Raw genomic sequence first — 19,892 nt, forward strand, 5'->3', positions numbered from 1 at the left:
GGCCGCTGTAATTTTGGGACTACTCTAGCTGAAGGGTGGAAGGCTGGTGGGAGTAGTGTGGACTTGGGAACTAGGTGGTAGCAAGTTTCCATCCTCAGCACCCTGTGCCCAGAGGTCAGAGGAGAAGGTGCCCCCAGACACTCTGAGCAGGTAAATGTGGGGACAGAAAATGTGTCTGCTTCACCATCATGACCCAGTATAGTACATAATAGGTTCTCAGCAAATGTTTGTCAACTGATTGATTGAAATGACTCTATGGCTCTTATGAACAGAAACGTTTTGCATTTTATATGGTCCTTTATAGGCCCTAACATGCACATGTAGATTTTAAAAAGAAAGACACCGATTTATATTTAAATCCTGGAGTCAGTAAGATAGAAAAGGTTTTGAAAGAATTTTGAAATGCTAAAGAAACTGATGCCAAGACCAAGAGCTACATATCTCTGATCCATCCATATGAAATCAGGCCAGAAGTATCTAAAATGAACTGCAAACCTGGTGGCTGGGAAGTTATCTAACATTTTCTAGGTACAAGCCATTCGGCAACCATGTCCATGTGTATATGCTTTGTGAGGCCTCCAGGACAGGGCCCTGCTTACACCATCCTTTTTGGGGGTCAATACCAGCTGCCACTATAGCTCTATGTGCTTTTGTTCCTGATCACTCTCACATGTGGCAGCTGGGGAAGCTCAGAATCTGGGTGGACTGTGAGCCATTTATGTGTTTAATGATTGAAAACACCAAGTTGTTTGTCCCATGCACCCGTCCATCCAGCTTTTCCAGCACTTTCCATGTTGGTGCTCACCCAGGAGACTGGCAGGCCCAGAACCACACCTAAAGAAATGAATGCAAGGCCAGAGTTCACCCAGCTCTCCCTACTTTGAAGAACCTTATCTTTTTTTAGGTCACAGGTTCCTTTGAGGCAATAGAATGAATGCGATAGACCCTTACTCCTGAAAAGTTCGCATCGACATTTATGAATATCCCACACACTACAAGGGCCTTCATGTATATCTCAAGCAAATTCCTGGAGTCCCTAGAGGTCCTCAGACCCAGTTTAAGGATCCACAATCCAGATTTAACCAACATGAAAAGAATGAAGAAGGGAGCAGGACTTCAGGGAGAATCAGTCTAAGATCTGGAATGAAGGTGTGAGAATTGAAGTGGCCCAGAGGTCAGGAAACCTCGGGTCCACCTCTCGGTCTGCCCACACACCCTGGAAGGACCATATGAGTTTTAGTGTTTCTTTATCTGTAAAATACAGCAGTTGGAATCAATAATTCCAACATCCCTTCCAGCTCCCAAACCCAATGACATTCCACAGTCATCTCTGAAACTTTCCTGTCAAGCCATCATTAAGTTGACAACATTCTCTAGGAACCACAAAAAAAAGCTGATAAATTCTCTTACCCTTTTAGGAAAAAAATTTAACATTTCCAAAAATAAGGTGTCCCCTTAAATAGATCTCTGTCTGTCTCAGTAGGTAGCTGGAGTTGTCACTTGAGAATAAATGTAAAAGAATCAATCAATGAGCCTCATAAATATGCAAGCTCTACCTCCCACCACCTCCAGGCAGCTCTGTGCAGGTCCACACAACTGGAACAACTGCTTCTGTCTGTCCATGCGGGGGAGGTGACTGCACAGCCACCAACCGTGCTGCCTGGAGTCGAGTGGTGTCAGGGACTTCAACAACAAATGCTGGCCCAAAAGGGTTCCAACTTGCCTTAAAGAAACTCTGTGTGAAGTTGTACTCATGTGATAAATCAGAATGGCCACATGTGCTGACAAGGTTGACACACTGTGCAGAAGCCACCAGCATTAACCTTGACCTGCACAGTGTCTCCTTGCTCCAGGGAAGCACATTAGGAAGCAGGCTCCTAAGGTTGCCTTGCATGGCAGCTGAACTCCTAGAGGTACTACCTCTCCTGGGAAAGTCTGCACTGAAGGTTTTGGCCAGCAGGGTGCGCCATACAGGGCAAGTGTAAACACTTTTCAAGAATCTCTTTCCTTATACACATTTACTAGTATAAGGAAGCAAAAAGCTGAGAGCAATCCATTGTCCTAATCGTAAAAGAGTCACTGCCAAATTGCCTCATGTCATGCTCTGCCTTCCTTGCGGATGTTTTGTTCAGACCAGGAGTCTAATGACTTCATCTCCACGAACCTTCCAGTCCTAAGTCTGTGACCTTCCTTCCACACGGTCCCATCACACCACAGGGCCCGTGAGGAACACAGATTCCTCTCACAATCACTCAGTTTTATTTCCCAGAGAGAAGGCCCAGGGAGCTGGTTGCTCACAAAACAAGCATTTGTTTCGGGGCTATTAAGGAGTTTCCATTAAAAGAAATAGACCAAGAGAGGCATCATTTTTTTAGGATGAAAGAGGAATCGTCATGCGATGCGGCCTCAGCAGAGCCCACAGGGAACAGGTGGAGGGGAGCCAGTCCTCCCAGGTCTGCCTATGGGAAACTATTGCCATACTTAAGGCCAAGGTCAGAGCCATGAGTCCAGGTCCTGTCTAGTCACACAAATCACAGTGCCCTCTCCCCCACCAGCCTCACTATGGGACACTACGGGACTCAACTGAGTAGGTGATGAATTCTTCAGACAATATCTATTCGGTGTCCATGGGATCAGCACTGGGCTGGGCACAGGAGACTCAGAAACAAACTAGACACACAGGTCCTGCTGTGTTCCAGTGGAGAGAGATGGACAATGAAGAATTAAGCATATAAAGAATGAGATCACATCACCTGACAACTAGCTCAGCAAAGCGAGAGATCCTCAGAGTGTCATAGGAGTAGAGACAGACTCCTCAAGGCTGGGGCTCAGGGTCCACCTCCATCATGTGCTGTTTGTACCAGGACCTGAGCAGCCACCTGAGAAGACCACCTCATGGAGATCTGGAAGGGGAGTCCTTTGTAAGGGTCCATCCATCTCTCATCTCCACTCCCCAAAGGCCTGGCAGAACTGTGAGGTTGGAAGAGTGAGACGCCAAACAATGTCACCCTCACACTGCCAAATGATGGAGCAGGGAGTCCTGGTTTGTGCCTATGGTCGCAGGACAATGTTACACACGCAGTCCTCCTAAGTACAAGTACAGTGTGCCTTGTTCTGAGCCTATCTCTACCCTCCTCCCTTACCTAAACCTGCCCTCCAGATGTGACCTCAGAGAGGATCTGGTCCCACTGCTATTATGACTAGTGATGCAATGGATGTGGAGTGCTAATAATATCTCTTCAAGATCTTGATTCTAATTATTTTGGATAAGTACCCAGAAGTAGGATTGCTGGATCATACGGTGGTTCATATGGTATCTGAAATGGTCAAATTCATCGAAGCAAAAAGCAGAACAGTGGTGGCCAGGGGCAGGGAGAGGGAGAACTTGAGAGTTACTAATCGATGGGTATAAAGTCTCAATTAAGGAAAAAGATGAAGTTCCAGAGATCCACTCAACAACATTATCCCCGCATTCAACAATCATGTATGTGTTCTTACCAAAACAAAATAAAATTTAAAGAAAAACAAAAAAGAAAGGATTTGACAACTAATCCACTTGAAGATGTTAAAACTGGTAACAGCAAAGCAATCTACCTCTCAGATGCATATACTAAGAAAGGATTCTCAAGTAATGTAACATGAGGACGCAGGCCTGGGCGTGTAGCTTCCTGGCACTCTGCACACCCAGTGAAAACACTTCTCCTGCCAGCATACTAGTAAGCATCCCCAGCAGAGGCTCACCCAGTGGATCATTACCCCTGCTGACATGAAGCTCCTTACACTGCCTCGTAAAGGGAATTTAACCAAAGCCTCCAATAGTTTGAACGTTTTTTAAATATGTAAGTCAGCTGGTCGATTGGTTTTTGACCAATAGTACAAACATGGAATCTGCCAAAATTCATGGTGAATTTCAAGATCCCACACTGTAGCTATCTTCTGTGAGGGAAACATCCTTCCATACCATGTAGAAAATCTAGCTAATGTCTTTATCTTTCCTTTAAGCCCAATTATATGGAAATAAAACAAGTGTGGAGGCAGAGGGCTTGGGTGTAGAGGTAATTAATTATTCAGACTTCACCCTCTCTAAGGATAAAAGGCAGTAAATAAATCCTTGACTAAACAGACTCAGTGTCAGGGAGCCTCAAATTTATTCTAGTCTAGATTAGCAACGATTAAATCATAGTGTGATCTATTTTAAAATACAGTGATTTTCAGTACTGCATGTGTTTAAAACATTCTGTTATCTCCTTCAGCCTAAAACAAAGAATATAATACTTTCCTTTTGGTCAACAATAGTTCTTAGATTTTTCTTCTCCTCCACAGCTGAGAAAGAGCTTCTTTGCCTCCATAGAGCACGTGACTTTTATTCTTTAACTGTACTGCAAGAGAACACGCATAATTTCGCACACTAGAAATTTCCCATGCATTGAACGAGAATTTAAAGAGCCATCTGCGTAAATAAAGCTCAGAGATGAATTATTAATGTAGCAAACTAGAACCCCCCCCCCATCTCCTCTGGATTGCTCCTCATTGCCACTTTTCTGTGGGCTGACGCCATCCCCCACGCACAGGCATAAGAGACAAGGATGTGGAAAGGGAACCAGAGAGCCTTGTGTCCTGATAGCCCAGCCGTGGACGCAGCAGGATTAGAATGGGCCCTGAGACCAAAAGACAAGGGTGACTAATGGACATGTTGCCGCTGCCTGTCAGCTCCTGATTCCGAGCCTTGCCATCCTTCACAAGCCCTCCCACCAGGATTCAGTCCCATGATGCTACTGAAGTGGCCAGCATTTTATATTCAGTTCCAAATATGGCTTCTCAGTAAATATGATTGAAATCGTATTCATATCCACCTGATACATATGAACTAAAGAGACTAGCATTCTCCAAAGGTTTTTGTGCTATAAATTAGAACAATGTGTAAATGCTAAGTGTAGCTCATGTTGGCATGTCTAAATACGACACGTGGCATGCACTCACACGTGATGCCACACACTCGATATGGCCTGGGACATCCATTGCTCTCTCCTTTCCAGCACCACAGGACCCCCACACCCCACCCGCCAAGGCTTTACATCCAGTGACCCACTCTCACTCCACATATTTGCTTTAGGCCTAATTTATGGTAATTAGGGCAATGACATTCTATTTATATCACAACCCCATGGAAATCTCTAGTGTTGTTTATATATTTAATACATAATAAAATTAGTTTGTACTTTAGAATATGAATTTAATCATTCTTTAAAAAACTTGTGTCCTTTCATTAAAGTCCCAATGTGAAGAACCCTTGTCATAGTATTGCTAACAAGTACGTAGATGCCTAGACCAAGTAGGTTCCTACCTGTCTGTGGTAGCAAAGACTTTCAGCCCCCAAAAGAGCAGCAAGTACTTAACAATGTTATTAACCCCTGGGTTTACTACTCATTAAAGCTGAAAAGTACCGCACCACAGAGAGAGAGAGAGCCCTGTGTGGGAGGACTTAGTGGGAAGTGTATGGACCATGAGACTTTCCTCATATTGTCCTAAACATCCTTTATCCTGTGTCCAAAATATATACTAAGGAAAGCATATCTTATCAGAAGAAAAGCATTTGACAAAATTTAACATTCACTCGTGATAAAAACTTAATAAAGTAGGCGTAGAAGAAATGTATCTCAACATATTAAAGGCCATATATGACAAGTCCACAGCTAACATCCTACCCAAAGATGAAAAGATGAAAGCTTTTCCTCTAAGATCAGAAACAAGACAGGGGTGTCCACTCTCACCACTCCTATTCAACATGGTACTGGAAATCCTAGCCAGAGCAATCAGGCAATGAAAAAAGGTATCAGAACTGGAAAGAAAGAAGTATAATTGTCTCTATTTGCAGATGACATGATTTTATATATAGAAACTCCTAAATACTCCACCAAAAAATGATGGCTGTGGCTACCAGAAACCTAGAATATGGGTAGGGGGAATTGGAATCAGGTGGTCAAAAGGTACAACTCCCAGTTATAAGATAAATAAGTCTAAGGATGTAATGTGCAACATGACTATAGCTAACACTGTTCAACATATACTGCTGTGTGATACGTAGGAAAGTGAATCCTAAGAGTTCTCATCAACAGGAATTTTTCTTTCCTTTTTTTCTTCACTTTTTGTTATGTCTATATGAGAAAATGGATTTTAGCTCAACCTATTGTGGTAATGCTTTCACAATATATGTACATCAAACCATTATGCTATATGCCTTAAATTATACAGTAATGTATATCAATTATAACTCAGTAAACTGGGAAAAACAGAGTAATTCCCTACAGTAATATACATAAACCATCTCAAATAAAAGCATTTTATTTTTTAAATGCCCAACAAAAAAAGATTCTTTTCTTATTAGGGTGGGCCCTAATTCAGTGTGACTAGCATTTAACAACCCATCCTGGTTCTACTGGTAGTAGTAATTGTAGTGGTAGTGGTGGTGGTAATAATAACAGTAGTAGCAGTAATAAAAGTAGCAGTAGTAATAGTGGTAGTAGCAGTAACAGTGGTAGTAACTGTAGTAACAACAGTAATACTATAGCAGTAACAGTAACAGTAGTAGTAATAGTAGTAGTGGTAACAGTACTAGTAATAATAGTAACGGTAGTAATAATGGTAGCAGTAATAGTAGTAGTAATAGTAGTAACAGTGGTCATAGTAGCAATAGTAGTAGTAAGAGTAGTAGTAATAGTGGTGGAAGTTCTATTTCTAATCGACAACTGTTTCTTAACTTTTTTGTCATAGACCTTCTTGAGAACCTTTGAAAGCCATAGACATCCTCCCAAGTGTGGTAGACTGAGGTACAAGCATATTTTGATTAAATAAACATTGATAGCCTGATTATAAAATATATGTTATAGGTTGAATTGTGTCCTCTCATAATTCCTCTGTTGACACCCTAATGCCCAGGACTTCAGAATGTGACTTTATTTGGAGAGAGGATCTTCACAGAGATAATCAAGTTAAAATGAGGCCATTAGGGTGGGCCCTAATTCAATATGACTAGTGTCCTTATGAAAAAAAAATTGGACACAGACACAGACAGCGGGAAAACTAAGTGCAGTTATACAGGGAGAAGACGGTCATCTACAAGCCAAGGAGAAAGGCTTGGAACACATCCTTCCCTCAGAACCCTCCAGAGGAACCAACCTCATCAGAACCTTGATTTTCGACTTCTGGCCTCCAGAACTGTGAGACATTAAGTTCCTGTTGTCTGAGCATCCCAGTCTCTGGTACTTTGTTAGAGCAGCTTTAGAAAACAAGCACAATAACTTTATGAGATCCCTTCATGTTGATATGTGGATCTGTAGTTTATTTTCACTGCTGTCTGAACATACCAAAATTTATCTGTGCATTATTTGCTGGTGGACTGTTTCCAAAGATTTGCAGTGCTGAAGGATGCTGCTGTAAACATGGTGATGCATGCCTCCCAGCGTATAGGCTCGAGTTTCTCTAGAATGCTCAGGACTAGAATTGTTGGATCAAAAAATAAGTGTGCCTATTATGCAGACTGTTTGGGAAGTGGATGTACCAATCTATATAGCAACTGCCAGTATATAAAGGGTTCCCTCTGCTCCTCAAACTTGCCAAAACTTAATATCATCAAAATTTTTTCATTTTTACCAATCTTCTGAGTATCAGGGTGAATGGATGGATGGATGGATGGATGGATGGATGGATGGATGGATGGATGGCTTCATTTATTTACTTACATTTAATATTATCATCAACATTATTTATCTTTTAATTATTGATTTTTCAACTTGTAAAAGTTATGCAATATGATTTGATGCTAATATCTTGATCTCAAAAGTTGTCAGTTTATGAAATGAGCAGAGTTCTAAATAAGAGAACTTGTTAGCAGCCTTTCCAATATTGTTTACTCCCAATGACTCCCCAAAATGTTTATGTTCATGCGAAATTATGTTTGGAATAGTAATCACAATTACATGATACAGGCCTGAGTTGGAGATTTTGTGGACAACAAGTACTCTCTGGTATATTTCTAGGTCAGTGTAGTGAGTGTCCATTCATGTCTATGGCTGTAAGTTTTGGTTATTTTCCTAGAGATTCTTCATTAATGGTAAAACATATGGCCATTAGAAATCTCATCGTGTTTTAGAGAATGTCATTCTTTGGAGATAGTCATCTCATAGCAACCTCTTGAGGGAAGGGAACTGAAGCACACAGATAGGACTTAATTTCCCAGATGTCAATCTGCAGGTCAGTGGTGATATTTAACACAGAACCAAGCATCCAGGTCCCTTTGCTCCCCCATCCAATAGATGAGGCCAGTTCTGTTGGTCAGCATTAGATTCCAATTCTTGCTCAGAAGAAACAGCTTTACACTCTTCATCTAGTCTTCATGATATAAACTTAAACTTGTAGAATCAATATTTTAGAAATCACACTAGACCTCTCTCTCCTCTTAAATATTTCAAAAACAAATAAAATGGTGCCCTGGCCAGTGTTAATCAGTGGTTAGAGCATCAGTTGGCACACCAAAGGGTTGCACGTTTAATTCCTGGTCAAGGGCAGGTACCTGGGTTGCAGATTGGATCCCTGGCTCTGGTCAGGGCACATGCGGGAAACAACCAATCGCTGTATCTCTCTCACATTGATCTCTCTCTCTCTCTCTCTCTCTCTCTCTCTCTCTCTCCCTCCCTCTCTCCTTACCTCTGTTCCACTCTCTCTCTCTAAAAAAAAAGAAAGAAAAGAAAGAAAGAAAAGGAAAAAAAGAAAAAAAATATCCTCAGGTGAGGATTAACAAAAAAGAATAGAGAAGAAAACCACACAGCTATGTAGCAGTAGAACCCTGACAAGAACCCTCCCATGGAACCACCTGTCCAATTCACACTGTCTACTGAGCAACCCAACACTACACAGTTAACATCTGTGAGAGAAAACCTTGGTTCCCTAGACAGGTCTACACAGACCTCAATAAATAGCACTTAATGATGCAGATTGAAGAATTTCGTTCTAGGCAAGAAATATTACATTACCAAAGAAATGTCTTCTGTTTGAGCAAAGAAACCTGAGAGCCGAGAATCCACGGCTGACCACCCGCTAAGCCCAGTCAAGCAACAGAATCATGAGAAATAATGAATAGTTGTTGTTTTCAAGAGATAGGTAACTAAGGCTTTATTCTCACACATTTCCTGTATGCATGTTTGTATCCATATTCATAACTACTTTGTGCTCTGCTTCGGCCACGGAGAAGCACTTTTCAATTTTATCAGCTAGTCACTCTCCTGTCATGTAAATTTTTGGTAATTCTCACCCAAGGATAATTTTTCCATTGATTTTCTTTTAGAGAGAGTGGAAGGGAAGGAAGGAGGGGAGAAAGATGCAAGAAAGATTGGTTGCTTCCCGTGTGTGCCTTGACTGGGGCAGGAGATCAAACCTGCAACTCAGGTATGTGCTCCTGACCTTGAATTGAACCCGTGACCCTGCGGTTCCAATGCTCTAACCAGTAAGCAACACCGCCAGAGGCATCATGTGATTTTTCATGGCCACACACTCTCCCTGTGTGGTTATATCATAATTCATGTACTGATCCTCATATTGCTGGGAAGTTAGATGACTTCCACATCATCACTACTATATCCATAGTGAACATTCTTGTACAAAATCTGTCTGAGAATATTTCTCTATGTTCTTTGCATGAATTCTGAACATGTAATTAGAATACCCAAGGGTTAAATATTTTTTTATGGTTCTGGCCAAATTGCCTTGATCAAAAATTGTCCCAATTCTATGCCAGCTGTGAAAGAGGATGCTTAACCCTGTGCCGTGATCTAACACCAGGTATTTTTTGTTTATTATTCTCTTCCATTTTGGTAGATGAAAATAGTTTCTCATTGTTGTTTTAATTTGCCTTCCATTATTACAGGGTTAGACCTTGCTCTGGAGTTTGAGAGGCCCACGGTCACCAGGCTCTGCTGCCTCTACCATGTGATAATGTCATACACAATGTCATCTGACTGTCAAGGTTAAACAGACAATGCTACTGGGAAAACTGCATGGAAAGAATATTTTTAATGCATGGATGACAGGAATAATATTATAGTGAGGCCTCAAGAGTCGCAATCAATTTTCCCGACAGAAGAACCACACAAGCCATTGATTTAAAATCACAGGGATGGATGATGACATGTCCAGAACATTTGTACCTGCCACTTATACTTGTGACCTATGTTTATAGGAAACTATAAGTCATTTCCTGAGCAAACCATTAATTGGGAAAATACATTTCAACCTGATCAAACTCCTAAAACAACTATTTTGTACTATAAACTTTTAGAATAAGAACTAATTCTCAAATTCCTCTTCTACACAAGTTAATAAAATATGTCTAGCCCTTAACAGATGTTATAAGTGAAAAGTTACTCTTGGGTCTAAAGATAAGCAATACTATCAAATCAAGAGCAGATTTGAGCATACCTCATTCATGTGACATTAGATACAGATTTTTTTTAAAATTACAACTCCACCAAAACTATTTCTTTCATTTTACCTCATCTGAAATATAATAAACAGAGCATAAGAAAATGTTTTAAAAGATTTAAGTACTTAAATTCAGCTCACATTTATTATTTAGGAAAAATCACTAATATAACTTTAGAATTAAGTTGCATTTTCACATTATTATTAAGAAGAAAAGCAACTAAGTTTTCTTTCACTTTCCTCCTACCTTTCTATTTCTTTTCTTATATCCCATTAACTATTTCCCCTGGGTTCCATTTCTGCCCTCTCCTCTTGGCTACTATTTGTTATGTGTGTGCTATGTGCTGGTTATCAGGCTAAGCTCCTTGCAGACATCAGTCTTTACAGATGTTTAATAATCACAATAGCCTGTGGGTACCATTTGCCTCAGTTGACAAATGAGGAAACTGAAAGTTAAAGAGGTTAAGAAACTTGCCCAAGTCACAAAAATGCTGTCTCCCTGAGTAGCACTATAAACTAGTGTCATCAGCTAATGCTAAATGTATCTTTAGTTCCAAATTCTCTCTGCTCCTGACCCATACATCAAACCACCTAACAGATATTGCCCCCGGAGGTTCCCACAGCACCACCGCCAAAATGACACATCAGAAAGGCAGCCATAGTCTTTTCTCATCAACCTGCTGCTCACTCTCCGAGCGCCGGCTGCAGATCTTTGTGGCTGCTTCCTTTCCTGGCTTTTCACCCATGAACTATTTTTTCAGACACTTCATTAGTTACCTCTCAGGGACAGAGCATCCCCCTCGGGCACAGAAAGGCCAAGACTCCTGGTGATGCAAGAGCATCACCTTGACTCCTGGGCACAGGTTTTATCTCTGTGTCAAGGCATCCTACTGCTTTGCTGAGGCGTCATGTGACTTTCATGGCCACATACTCTCCCTGTGTGGTTATATCGTAATTCATGTACTGATCCTCGTATTGCTGGGAAATGTCCCCAGAGAGCTCCATGAGCCCCGAATGTGTAGAGGCTCTCTTGATGCTTGGAGAGGACCTTGCAGGTATGTCTTCCTAGGAGTGGACCCTAAGGACAGAGCAGAGCGCTCTCCTCCGGCCACGTCCTAGCGGAGCGTGCTCCGTGCCGCCGGCTTGGGAGTGAATATTAACCTAAGTGAGACTTTAATTGCTCCGGAGAGAGAGGAATGTTCCAGAAGACAGATGCTGGCCTTTGGGGCAGGTAGCCTGAGTGTCACAGACCTCTGTTGCTATCAGTGTCCCCTCTGGAAACGTGGGCAGTACCTACTCTCCAGGGATGTTGTGAAGACAAAGAGAGACGATCAATGGTTTGAAGGCACCTACACACAATCGATGATGGTTCCCACTCTTCATTAAGCTCTATGCTGTGTTAATAATAAAGAGAACACAGGTTTCTAACGCTGCACAGTCATTCCAAGCAGCAAGCTGTAAAGTCTTCACAGAACAAAGGGGCAGTTTCTGACTCCTGTATAATTTAAAACAGATTGTTGGAAAAAGGAGTAGGCACATTTTCAAAAGCATCAAATATGTCAGAAATGGGAAAAAAACACTGAATCATCTTGAGATCTAGCCTCTGATGCAATTTCTAAGTGTTCTAATGACTCACTTTTATGGAGAAGTCAAGTTATCGTTGTCGATATCGGCGAAGGAAATGACATCCTGTTAAAGGCTTATTAATAACAATTACATTCTTCAGAAACTGATGTGGGAGACAGAATTCAATTGGTTCAAAAAGATACAACTTCAACAGTATCATTTGGATGGAAATGTTCTGGTAACAAAATGTCCATAATTACTGTAATTCTCTGCCTTGTTTGAGTCTGAAATTACACTGCTGACATCCCTTTAAGCGACAAAAAGCACTTTCAACAGCCAAAGAGTTTTAGATATGGCTTGTAAGTCTCTTTTGATTGGAGGTTTGTTGGATGCAGCTGCATATGTCTGAGTTAAGCTACGTTCCTCTGTTCTCATTCCGGCTGGAACATTTCAGTCTGTTGCTTTGATTGCAGTATTGTCCACCAGGCTGGGCTTATGATTAATTCACGTTATTAAGATGATGAACACTCCTTTCAGATGGCCATTGAAAATCCACAGCAAGAACAGCCTTGAAAGTGGTTTGACTGCAGACGGAGTGGAATTCTGTACTTTTCCTTCTATGATTCAGCAACACTTGAGCAGGATGCATTTCATATCCTGCAGGTGTGTGGTTTCTCGGGGACTCTGCGAATAGCTCGGGAGAAGAGTCACAATTGTTGAGTCCCTGGGTGGAGCACATCAATGCCCGGACAGTCACCAGCCAGATAAGCGAACTGGAAGCCCAGGTGAAAGTCAGAAGTAGGACTTTTCTAGAAAACACAGCTAAGATGTCTGCTTTGCCCACAGCTTCTTCAGAATACGACCCCCATTCTGTGTTGGGGGGTGGCTCTAGGAGACAGCCAGCATTGTGCCAGAGAAGGCACTAGACCTACAGTGGGCCTACAGGATTGTTTTTACCGTTAAGTTTCAATTAAAAGTAAAAAAATAAATAAATAAAATAAAAATCCACCTAGATTAACTTATGCTGGGTATTGACTACATGAGCGCATATAGAGGTGAGGACACACCTCATTCCCAGAGCCCAGTTGCTTGCCCATGTTATGAGGGGGCAAGAGCTAAACAGCCTGTGGGGAAACCAGTCTACAAAACTGACATAAAGCAGATGCACATGAGAAATGAGCTTCTTAGCGACAGAGTGCACAGGACATGGCCCAACATCCCCAAGGTGCACTTCCTTCTACCATGAGCTATGTGAGAGGGTTATGTCATTACCATAGGTCCTCATTTACCTCAAAGCCAACAGAACTGTGAAACCCAGGGACCAAAGCCAAAGGCCACCACCATTGCTCCTTCTACCGCGGATATAGTGCTGACAGGCCCAGGGGCAGCAGAGGGAGGCCTCCCCTCTCCTGACTCTATGTGACCTCACAAGGCCCTTGGCAGCTTAGGGTGAAACTGAACTAAGGCCTGAATCACATTCTTTTTTAAAAATTGGATGTTCTTTCAAGATCTTAAAATAAAATTCTTTCTTAGAATTGCTTATTCTGGATAACGCAAAAGTACAAAATTTGAAACCAGAAGATGTGGGCTCAGCTCCTGGCTTTATCACTTCCTGTCTGTGTGTGATGGGAAATTACTTAATCCCCAAGTGTCTATTTTCTCCTTTAAAGTAATAGAGATGATAGTAGTATGGATCAACTGTTTCTATGGGACCTCCTTCACAAAGCCTTCTCTAATTGCCCAAGATGGGGTTGGTTGAATAAAACTTGGTTACAACTCTACAGTAACAACAGACATTTCGACACCTACTTTCATGTGTCAACTCGTCTGGGCCACAGAGTGCAAAGGCAATTGGTCCAACAAGATTCTGGGTGTCTGGGAGGGTGTTTCTAGGTGAGATGGACATTTGAATCAGTGCATTCAGTAAAGCAGATTGCCCTGCCCAAGGGGGTGGGCCTTGTCCAATCAGTTAAAGGCCTGAAAAGAACAAAAACCACACACACACACACACACACACACACACACACACACACAGACACACACACACACACACACACACACAACCTGACTGCCTTCTAGTTAGACATGTCTTTCATGCCTTCAAACTCAAACTGAAACATGAGCCTTTCCTTGGTCTTGAGCTTATTGGATCTGGACCAGCACCACACCATCAGCTCGCACTTGCCAATCACAGATTTTGGGACATCTCAGCCTCCATAATCATGTGAGCCAATTCCTTATCATAAATCTCTTTCTATATATATGCACACGCTATTGGTTCTGTTTCTCCAGGAAACCCTACTACAGACATTGTATTATGATTCTCTGTGGATATGGGTTGTCTACATCAGACTATGAGACCTAGAGTTGCAGGAATTGTCTCAAATGTGTCTTTGTAAGCACAACATCTGGCCAGAGTAAGTGCTCAATAAACATCAGTTAAATGCACAACCACCTTTCAGACTGGCTTTTGTGGCTGTCAGCGGGTATAAATAAAAAATGTGTAAGCACTTTGAAAACCGTGTAAATCTATACAGAGATTAGGTAGTTCTCCATATCAGTCCCCAAATCCATTTCTACTGGAAAAAATCAAACTGGGACTCAAGTATTTCTAACTTCTGTTTCCCATTAATCTTGATTCATTCAAAATATAATTAACGGTTGCATGTGTGTGCAGCCTTGTTCTTGGCACTGAGGACAAATGATGAAGCCGAGGTCCCTGATCCCCTATTCCAATGGGAGGGGGGACTTTAAACAAGTAAACACATAAACAAGATGGTCACTACTGATGTGAACAGGGAGAAAGCAGCCTGGGGTCATCCCGGAGACAGGGGCTACGTGAAATTGTACCAACCTCCCCAGTAGGAGATCCCTCATTTTTGTGTTTATCCAGTATCTTCTTAGTTCATTTTCCATTTTTCCCACTTCAGGAAGGAGCTTTAAGCAAACACTGCATTCATTCAAGTTAACTTTCCTAAAACAGAATTATGATAACATCATTCTTGTGCTTAAAAATCTGTGTTCACTTTTCCTACAAAGTATGTGCAAACAACGTATTGGCATCCAAGGCCCTCTAGAGTGTGGTCTGAATCTATCTACACCTTCCCTTCCTGTTACTCTCTGGATATGCCTGCCCACTTTCTGGTTCATGGACATGCTACATCTCCCCTCAACCCATGATTTTGCTCACTCCACTCCCCAAGCAGTTCCTTCTTACTTCCTCTGACCTTTGTACCCACCCATCAGCAGAGTCCACCTGTTAAGACCCAGATGACATGGATAGTGGGTCTTTGGTACATGTTATCTGCTTAATAAGCATCAGTTCCATCCTTCCCATCTAGAAGAAAATGTCTACTGCTCTAAGTCTTATAAGTGCTTGGTCCAAAACTCCCTTACGGCTTTTCTCTGGCTCTGCCTTGCATGATCATTTTTTAGGAACATGTCCATCTTCCATCTGGATTATTATTTCCTCAGGAGAACAAATTGTTTTATTCAACTGTGTTTTTCCTGTATTCCAGTACAAAACAGTGTTCAATAAATGTTTGCTGAATGAATGAGTCTGGTGAATAAACAACTGGCCCAGCAAGTAAAAATGAAGTAGCCCAAACTTTCTCATATTTTTTCTACTTCAACTGCAGATACTGTGTTTATAGTAAGTCTTATGCAGATACATGCATCACTCCTTGTGAAATTTGGTGATAAGCAGTCACCACAGAAGTTCTGAAAGTGAGGAAAATTTCTTTTTACCAAGAGTGACCATTTTGGTGACAATTCAGAAAAGTGGGTGCTGGGTGTAATTATGAGCCATTTCAACAACAAAGATAAGTTAATTTTGAAGTACTTTTTTACAGAAAAGTCTAAGTTTTTGGCTCTCGTGGTTCTGCTACACAATGACAATACTTCCTGACAATAGGATCCCCAAGGCCCTAAGTAGCATCAGGGTTTGGAGTCCTGCTAGATTCTGGGACTTGCAGCCTGGAGGTGATCCAGGATGGTGGTGAGACTGTCTGAAGTCATCCAGCCAATAACCTTGGTCACACCAAGAATGTGAGGCCACTGTTTGGTTCCCCAACAGCTGTGCCACAGAATCAGGAGCAGTAAAATAGCTGTTTGAAGGCACAAGCTTTTGCGGGGGGGGGGGGGGTATTTATGTAGCCAGAGATCATTAATGTGCTGTCTATAACTAGTGGAATGAATAAGAAATATAGGGGGAAATGCATACTGTGGACCATGACATTCTAGTTAAAAGCAACAAACTAGGGATATATTCAGCAGTGTGAATAGATGATCAAAAAAAAGTGGAGGGGAAAAAAAGTAAGAATAAGAGTGAGATTTATAAATCAACACCATGTAGGTAAATAAAATATTTGGTGAGGACATTAGACAATATTGCCAATTTTATCATATTTTCTCTTCTCTCAAAACATTTATGTATTTCTTTCCCTTCTCCCCGGTGCATTTTCTATGAAACACATACACAAACAGGCACACACACACAGGCACACACACACACACACACACACACGAGCTCTCCTTACTGCCTGGCCAGTACAAAGAGTTTCTCTACCTCAAGTCAATACATGTCTAGACTTGGTGAGTCAGGAAACAGCCACAGAAGGATATTATTTGGAAATATGGAGGAAAATTGAGAAGACACAGCATTAAAAAGATCATTAAAAAGATTAACACAGTCTCAGACCTGGATCATTTGGTGATATTTGGAGTGCACAGTGCTCTGCTGAGAGAGACAAATGCCAGGACTGCGAATGCCCTTCCTCTGCCTCACTCTTCCTCCCCACTCTGCCCAATACCCTTCCTTCAAGGTTCATTCAGAACCTTCCTTCATCTTCCCACTCCAGCTGCTATATTCCATATAGTAGTTTCCACCAACTTAACAAATAGCTATTGTGTGTGGGTTATGAGCCTGGTGTCCTGTTAGGTCCTGGAGATAACACTCGCAGTCCTGCTCAGAGGTCTCACAGGCTGGTGGGAGGACAGATGCTAAGCACATGCTCCATTCCATGTGGACATGTTATCAGTAAGCCCAGCCCACGTTTCCCCATATCGCCATCACAGAGGCTCTAGGCTTCTCATTCTCTCCAAATACTACCAGAGTGGGGTGGAGAGAACGGCGCTCCTCCTTGCTTCCAGTACTGCCAGGACACCTGGCCCTACCACCAGGTAACCCAGTGAGGTCAAGGTGTCACCACATTGTTTCATGGTTGTCTTTCACTTCAGTCCTGCATGTGAAACATGGCTTCTGCCAACTGCCTCCTGGACCTTGTCTCGGCTTACCACTCCAGCCACACTATCTCTCTCTAGCCACACTGCCTCTCCATCTCCCCACTCTCACTGGATGGGGCAGGTGCTCTATGCCTGCTCTTTGGTGACACCATGGGAGGTCAGGGAGGTGGGGGGGGGACAGTGTCTGCAGCAGGAATCTCCTAGTGCTGTCTTCAAGCTCTTTATTCTACTTCCCTATCCTACACCCCCCCAAAAGGAAAACTGATCATTCAGTATGAGAAGAATGAGAAGTAGACAGGAGGGGAATGTAAGCATGCCTGGCCCAGCAGGAGCAACACAGCATTTCACAACTCACTTCTGTGAAAAACTTTAAGTTGGAGATAAAAATATAATTTAAAAAAATCAGTATAATCTAAAACAAATTTGAAACCAAATACCTAAAAACCATCTGCTTACATATATGTTACCTCAGCATCCAGCAACTCTCTTAAAACATCTCTGCAGAGGAAGTGTTCATAGGCTCATGAGTCCAACTCCGTCCCCACTGATGTCAGACTGCATTTGTACCACTTGACTCTTTCAAGTGATAGCATTTCAGATATTTCTTTCCCTGTGAAGTAGGCTATCTGTCTGGTTTACTTTGTTTTACTAAAATGCTATTGTGGCTGCGGAATGCCATAAGTACAGCACTTTCTAATTCCCACTTAAATATGTTTTCTCATCTGGGGTATAAACCAATAAAGAAAAAAATGTATCCATACAGCGCGTGCACGCGCGCGCGCACACACACACACACACACATCACATGCTTAAGTAGAATTACTTGTTTTTATTAAATTATAAGGGCAGAAGAGAACTAAATATATTTTCTCTTTATTTTAGATGACTTTTTCATCAAAATGTGCTATTTTCAGTCTGTCAAATTTTAACTTAAATCCTCTAAACATTAACTTTAAAATGACCTATGAATCATAATTTCAAATGTGAAATAAGAAGGCATCAAATGGACTACTGTTTTATTTTTACTTTTAATACCAAGAATAAATCTGGTTAGTCCAAAATAAACTATAGCAACAATTTCCCATCTACTGCTAATATTTAGTATTGTGTCCCGAACCAGTGGTTTATTTTTGCTATGCTGAGGTAGAGGACCAGGCTGACAATGAAGTATTCTTCTGTTTCCTCGATCCATACCAGCTCCACGTGCACCGTTCCTGTTGAGTCTTCGTAGTCAACACAGTACGTTGGTCCCACGAAATAAGGACCGTCAGAAGGGTTGGGAGAAGATCGCATGCACACCGGGGAGCTGAAACACCAAAAGGGTTTCCCATATTCATCCAAGAGAGTTACATCCATTACAGAACAACTCTACAAAATAAGCACAAATATTTATACGTGTGAGGACAAAACGGCTGGTTCCACCTGGCTGTCAGGTCTAATTGATAAATGTATGAACGTGTAAGTGAAGCATACAAGAGTCAAGTGAAAGAAGAGGGAGAATGGAAAAGAACAAAACCACAGGAAGAGGGCACAGCACACACAAAGAGTGTGATGGAACGGGACACGTGTGCAGGACTGGAAGCTACGGGGCACAGCTGGGCTCACAGATGGAGTCATGAGGGCAGGGCGGGTCTGTCCACCACTGCACCTGCTCACATCACTGGTACAATCAAGGCAGGTCTGGTAAAGGAATGAGAGCAGTAAGGAGCAGGAAAACCAGGAAGTGGACACTGGTGGTAGTGGGCCACTGGTAGAGAGTTGGTGACAGCCCTCAGTGAGCAGTCTAGTAACTCACAGGAAAGAAGAGATGGGAGAAATATGAGACAAACTGAGAAGTTGGTATCTGGACGTGAGGAGGATTTGAGGAGAAGAAAAGTGCCAGGTTCAGACATGCTGGATCTAAAGGGCATCGCTGGACGGGGACTCAACTCAGGGGCAGGAGACAGAACTGGAGATACTGATAATTATTAATGTTATTTTGTTGTCTCTTTATTGAATTTATTGGGGTGACATTGGTTAATAAAATTTTACAGGCTTCAGGGATACAATTCTATAATACATCATCTGTATATTATATTGTACTAGAGGCCTGTTGCACGAAAAGATTTGTGCAATAGGCCTTCCCTTCCCCTGGCTGCCGGCATCGGTTTTCCTCTGGCACCCAGGACCTAGGCCAGGGGTGGGCAAACTTTTTGACTCAAGGGCCACAATGGGTTCTTAAACTGGACCGGAGGGCCGGAACAAAAGCATGGATGGAGTGTTTGTGTGAACTAATATAAATTCAAAGTAAACATCATTACATAAAAGGGTACGGTCTTTTTTTTTTTTTAGTTTTATTCATTTCAAACGGGCCGGATCCGCCCGCGGGCCGTAGTTTGCCCACGGCTGACCTAGGCCTTCGCTCTGGCTGGAGCCACCTTCAGTCTTCGCTCCGCCCCTTAGCGCCTATGTATGCAAATTAACTGCCATCTTTGTTGGTAGTTAATTTGCATATCTCACTGATTAGCCAATTGGAGGCGTAGCGAAGGTATGGTCAATTACTGTATTTGTCTATTATTAGATAGGATGCTCACTACCCCAAGTCAAGTCACCTTCCGTCATTACTTATC

At 42.1% G+C, this 19,892-nt stretch overlaps 1 protein-coding gene across 2 annotated transcripts in view; it reads right to left on the minus strand.

Annotated features, from left to right (window-relative positions):
- Positions 1 to 18,169: 18,169 nt before the first annotated feature.
- Positions 18,170 to 19,892, minus strand: part of FBXO15 (F-box protein 15) — a 42,299-nt gene continuing 40,576 nt past the window's right edge. The window contains exon 10 of one of the 2 annotated variants that reach the window (XM_006090785.3): positions 18,170 to 18,651. In XM_006090785.3, coding sequence (XP_006090847.1) covers positions 18,382 to 18,651 — 270 coding nt within the window. In that variant the 3' untranslated portion in view covers positions 18,170 to 18,381. The remainder of the gene's footprint in view (positions 18,652 to 19,892) is intronic. The other variant, XM_006090786.3, reaches the window with a different exon arrangement.

The sequence above is a fragment of the Myotis lucifugus genome, unplaced genomic scaffold (genome assembly GCF_000147115.1).
Source record: "Myotis lucifugus unplaced genomic scaffold, Myoluc2.0 scaffold_82, whole genome shotgun sequence".
Classification (NCBI taxonomy): Eukaryota; Metazoa; Chordata; class Mammalia; order Chiroptera; family Vespertilionidae; genus Myotis; species Myotis lucifugus.